Raw genomic sequence first — 6,000 nt, forward strand, 5'->3', positions numbered from 1 at the left:
GCACCATCTCCAGCACCAAAAGGTCGCCTGGTGGGTCAGGGCACAGGCCTGGGGTGCAGGCTGGACCCCCAGTAGGGGGCGTGCAGGAGGCAGCTGATCTATGTTTCTCTCACATCGATGCTCTTTCTCCCTCTCCTTTCCTCACTCTCTAAAAGCCAATAAAAACCCATTTAAAAAAATAAAATAAGCACTATACATGATTAAATAAGAATAATGTATACAAACATTTTAAAACTTCATATCTTCACTTATTAATATCTCATCAATCACAACACATTCTCTCCTGTTATCTGGATTCTCCATATAAGTCCTTTTAAGCCTATATTACCAAGAAAAGTAAGCCTATATTACAAAAAAAAAGTAAGGTTAAAAACAGATTGAGCTGAAGTCACAGTTGGAGTCTATCCTGGTTTTTACCACTTACCTACCACTCATGTCATGTCTTCCCATTGCTTCCACCTCTTACTTCATTGATTTTCTAATCATTCATAAAACGCTCCCGGGATAGAAAATTCGTGAGAAAGCACCTGTAAGCCCATCACCCAGATGTCATGCCTACTGTGTTCTGGTTTATTCCTACCTTTCTCTACTTTTCTTACATTCAGTGGGCATCACGTTTTAATGTAAATTTTTTTCGTGGTATTTTCCACTGAACATTATAACACAAGGATTCTTATGTCACTAAAAGATCACGTTAGAGATCATTTAAATATCCAGATAGAGTGAATAATGCTACAACTTTCCATTATGTGCGTGCGCGTGCACGCACACACATATATACACACATCTATAACAATGAAAGTGTAATATGCTACTTAGACCGGACATCCTTCCGATGTCCTTCCAGACAAAGCCGCAGCAGGCAGGGGCCGAGGCAGAGGTGGCAGAGGCTCCCAGCCGCAGCGGTGGTGGGAGAGGGCCGGGGCCAAGGCCCTTGCATGAATTTTGTGCATCAGGCCTCTAGATTACATATATATACTATGGTATATTACATATATAAAATATTCATGTCCTTACTTTTTTCTTAAACAGCAGACAACTACTCAATTTGTTCTACTCAATTTGTTCACCATTATATTCTGACGTCTGAGGAACAGGTCTGCTGCATAATATATTTCAGGAAGTGCAATTACTGCTGAAAGCGCGTGTTTTCAGGCTCTGAGTACATACTAGTACCATCTTTGCTTCAATGCAGCAGCGACTTCCAGGCCTCCCGGCCTTCTGGAACGTGGGAAGGGCACTCAATCTTACCTCCCCTCCCGCAGACCTGCAGTAACATCCACGACCAAAACCCACGGCTGCTGTTTCACCTACTTCACATAACTTTTGCTGTTAGAGCTGAATGCTTTTCAAGCTCACTTCAACATACTTTGCCAATTATCCAATGAGCTAATCTTTCTGAACAAGTTATACACACGCGACACAATGTACTGATGCTGTTAGTTTTCTGATACATAAACTTTTTCAATACAGGCAAAGCTTAGTGATTTCGTCAACGACTTTTTAGCTTATCATCTCTTTCCTCATCAAACCTCAGAAAGACAGTCCCTCCCACAATCTCTTGGACCTGCGCTCTCACAGACATGAATTTCCTCCAGTATTCTTGAGGCGAGACTATGGAGTCATTTCTTCCTTCCAAACAGCAAAACTACTGCCTCTTACACCATTTACCGAGTAATTCCACGTGTCCTGGAAGGTGTGGGCACTTTACGATATAGTTATAGCTTCACGGGGTCTTCGGAGGACCTATTACAACACCCACTGGTTGCGGGTAAGACACAGAAAGCCTCGTGACTCTCCGACTGTATCGAGGATGTGGCCGCCTGGCGGAGTCCTCTGATGAATTCCTAGGGCCTGTGTTGTCAACTCTCCTGGGCTTCGAGACAGAAATCGTCCTCTGAGAACAGCAGCCACTTCGCCGCCTCCCTGTGCAGCCACCACTGACGGTGCGATAAACCCACCTTTCACTCCTCGTTTCCTGAGAGTGAGGGTGCGTGCACGGCATACAGGGGCGGGCAGGAGCAGGTTACAGGGCCCTGCAGCGTGCTTTGGGAGTTAGTGACGCTCCTGTAACCCTCACACCCTCACGTCTGTTTCCATGCGAACTGTAGCCCTCCTGGTGCCCACCGCCGGGTGCACCTTTAGCAGTAATTCAGCAGACAGGTACCGAGCACCTGCTATGCGCTGATGCGACAGGAAGGCCAAGGGCACCGCATGCCCTTCGCGGGTCTACTTCAGACCCCAGGAACGTGCATGCAGGGAGCGGACGCGGCATCGGCCCCGCGCTGGCTCTCCTGCCCCCGCCCCCCGGCCTCTACGGAGCTGCCCGTGATCTTCCTCGTTTCTTGCTGAATCCGTCCCCCAAACCCAGGCCGACTCCCGGAAACAACTACCTTCGCTCTCAGGACACACCCGGGGTCCTCAAACCACGGCCCACGGGCCACGTGCAAATACAAATATTAACGACTCCCGGAAACAACCTACCTTCGCTCTCAGGACACACCCGGGTCCTCAAACCACAGCCCGCGAGCCACGTGCAAATACAAATATTGTATATGTTCCCGTTTTGGTTTTTTACTTCAAAATATGTGCAGTGTGCATAGGAATTTGTTCATAGTTTTTTTTTAAACTATAGTCCGGCCCTCCAACGGTCTGAGGGACAGTGAACTGGCCCCCTGTTTAAGAAATTTGAGGACCCCTGCACTAGACGCTAGGTCACTGGCCTCCGGGACACGGTAAACACCTGTCCAGCCGCCGCCTGGGCCCACTGAGGCTTCGGGGAATTACTCACGCCTGTCCCCCTGCCCCCCGGCACTAGGAGACCCCGAGTGGCTCCCATTAGCCCTGCCAACCTCCTCCTGCTCCGCCTCCACCCAGGGATCCTCCGCAAACAAGCACAGACGTCACTGACGGGGAAAAGCCTGTGAGTTCTGAGGGGAAATGATTAGAAAAACTTGACAGGTTTTGCTTTACCTCAGGCCAGGTACCTCCTAGGCCAGGGATGGCGAACCCTTTGAGCTCGGCGTGTGAGCATTTTGGAAAACCCTGACTTAACTCTGGTGCTGTGTCACATACAGAAATTTTTTGATCTTTGCACCCATAGTAAAATAAAGATTTATATTTTTAACATTTATTTTATATATTTAAATGCCATTTAACAGCGCTCATCCCTCCACAGCTGGTGGGACCCAGACACCGCCCTCCGTGTGAGGCGACCCCCGGTCCCAGGTGAGAATGGGTTCCTGCCCCTGCACACTCTCCTCCGAGCCTGTCAGCCACGCGGCCCGCACCACTGCTGACAGGACCCTCACGTGGACAGGAGGAGGCCCTGCTGCAGGTGCTGACGGCAAACCCAACGCCAAAGGCAGGGCCAGGCCCCGCGCACCACGCTGCTCACGGCTTTTACTGTTTATTTACTTTTATATGTTTTTATTGGTGTCAGAGAGGAAGGGAGAGGGAGAGAGAGAGAAAACATCAATGAGGAGAGAGGATCATGGACCGGCTGCCTCCTGCACGCCCCCCACTGGGCATGGAGCCCGCAAGCCAGGCCTGTGCCCAGACCAGGGAATCGAACCCTGACCTCCTGGTTCCTAGGTCGATGCTGAACCCCTGAGCTGCATCAGCCGGGCCACTGTTCACTGCCCTTAGTCATTCAATTACTTAACTGTGTTTTGCGAATCTCAACATTACCAGTAACATGTGTGTGTGTGTGTGTGTGTGTGTGTGTGTGTGTGTGTGCAGCCTATGTAAACCGAGTCCGGCCCAGCGAGTGACTAAGCGGCACTGAGAGACCCGACGGCCCTCATCTTAGAGCATCGGGCCCACGGCCCCTCGGAGCGGGCACCACTGGTTTCCCTCCTCAGCTCCGCTCTCCTTTCTCCCGAGAGAGCGTCTGGGCGTTTCCTCTAACGCAGTCGTTCCCGTTGGGCAGAACGGAACCGTCCCTCAGACACGGTTCTCCCTGAAGTCAGCCGGCTGCTGCCCTCGGTGAGACGGTGAGACGTCCTTCCCGTGCTACTGGGGGGCTTTCCTCGCCCCCGCGCCTCCCGCCCTTGCTCCGCACGCTCCCCCTGCGGCTCCTCCCGCGGCCTGGCCTGCAGCTCTCTCCCCCTTTGTCTTCCTGCACCGGCTACTCACCGGCAGCCACGTGCAGAGACGGGCTGCGGCTCCCTGCATGGCCGTCGGTGTGCCCGCTCCACTCCCTGCATGGCCGTCAGTGTGCCCGCTCCACTCCCTGCATGACCGTCGGTGTGCCCGCTCCGCTCCCTGCATGGCCGTCGGTGTGCTCGCTCCGTCTGCGCACACGGTGGTACCGGCCCGCAGACACCCCTGTGCTGCCCCGGGGCGACGGTGAGACACGGCAGCCCATGCTAAGATCCGCCTCGACACTGGACACGGTATTCTTACCCCTGATGGCTAGTTTACTACGATGTTCAATAACTTGAACTTTGTCCCTCTGTGCCCGCTCCGTCTGCGCACACGGTGGTACCGGCCCGCAGACACCCCTGTGCTGCCCCGGGGCGACGGTGAGACACGGCAGCCCATGCTAAGATCCGCCTCGACACTGGACACGGTATTCTTACCCCTGATGGCTAGTTTACTACGATGTTCAATAACTTGAACTTTCTGAGACTGATCGCATTCTATGTAGACACGCCTCCTCCATTGTGTACCGTTTTATTTTTCCGGTCTTGTTTTTTGGGTTGTTGTTTTTTGGTTGTTTTTTTTTTTTTTAGCAACAAGACGTTAAACAATAAAACAGGCTCCTTTGCTCCAGCTGGTAATTTCTCCGAACTAGCAATAGATTATTCCTCTTTTCGTGACATCATAATCATCTATGCAGAAGTACCATGTATCTTTGTGTAGAAGCTACTGTTTCCATTAAATTTAATTACCTCCCCCTGTGGTTTTAAATAGAAGTGGCTTCAAAATGAGGGCAGCTTCTATTAAATTTAATTACTTTCCCCTGCTGCTTGCCTGGTAACCGTGCCTGGCAATCAGCCTGTAAACTGGAGTATATGGTGGCCGTGTACTGGCAATAACAAAACAGTACCCACACTGCCTCCTGCGTTTCTCCTTCCTCCGCTTTTAAATGCTGTTTAGCTTTGATTTAAGATCCTAAAAAGAAAATGAGCATTGATAGAAGGAGATGTATTTTAAAAATCCATGTTTGTTTCACAGGCTAAACACAGGGAAACAGGCCATTTCTGTGCAATGCCCTTGGAGGTGACAGCACTCGGGAGGTTCAACTCACAACTTGTATGCTAGTATCATGTGATGGACGATGAGTTTTATATACCTCACCCTTTTTTTAATGTCTAGTAAAAAGCCTTCCTTGACCCTGACCAGCTGGATCTAAATACTGTTTGCTAAAAAAAAAAAAGGCATCAAGTGAGGGAAGAAATGCAAAGAAATATTCACAAATCGTAATGTGCAAATGTGGAAAAACCACCAGCGGGCTCATTAAAGACCACTGTCTCCGGGAAAAAAAAAAAAGTTAACCCATGTGCTCTATGATAGTGTGAAAATGTCAATCTGTTTTAAAATACCATGATATCATCTAATGCAATATAAAATTTTAAGTACCTCCTTTTTAATTAAATATTAATTAGGAGGAAATACTGCTCAGTTCACCCACCATTGTACTGTTTACTTTGTTACAAACAGGCAGAATTTAGATGAACAAAATTTCCATTCAATCACACAGTTTAGTATAAATATAAAACAAGACACCCCTTAAGCATTTTAAGTAACAAATTAAACATTTACATTTTTTACTGTGCACTGAGGCTTAACATTTATGCAGCTTCAAAACCAGAGTACAGCCCCCAGGGAAGTCTCTCACTGACAAATTAATACCTTAGAGAACGGAGCTGAATGGTGGCAATGAACTCATTTGTTCCCCCAATAATGAAGAATGACTTTTTCTTTACCACATCTGTGACTGTTGCCATGGTGACCCAGCCTTACCTCATTGCCTCTCGGAGAGCGCCCCGCTCG

The 6,000-nt window shown here is 49.2% G+C and overlaps 1 protein-coding gene across 1 annotated transcript in view; it reads right to left on the reverse strand.

Annotated features, from left to right (window-relative positions):
• DPYD (dihydropyrimidine dehydrogenase) overlaps positions 1-6,000 on the reverse strand; it is a 322,055-nt gene that overhangs the window by 281,267 nt on the left and 34,788 nt on the right. Inside the window, 1 exon segment of the mRNA XM_015563508.1 lies at positions 5,971-6,000. This exon segment is cut by the window's right edge and continues 20 nt beyond it. Coding sequence (XP_015418994.1) covers positions 5,971-6,000 — 30 coding nt within the window.

This window comes from Myotis davidii, unplaced genomic scaffold (assembly GCF_000327345.1).
Source record: "Myotis davidii unplaced genomic scaffold, ASM32734v1 scaffold217, whole genome shotgun sequence".
Classification (NCBI taxonomy): domain Eukaryota; kingdom Metazoa; phylum Chordata; class Mammalia; order Chiroptera; family Vespertilionidae; genus Myotis; species Myotis davidii.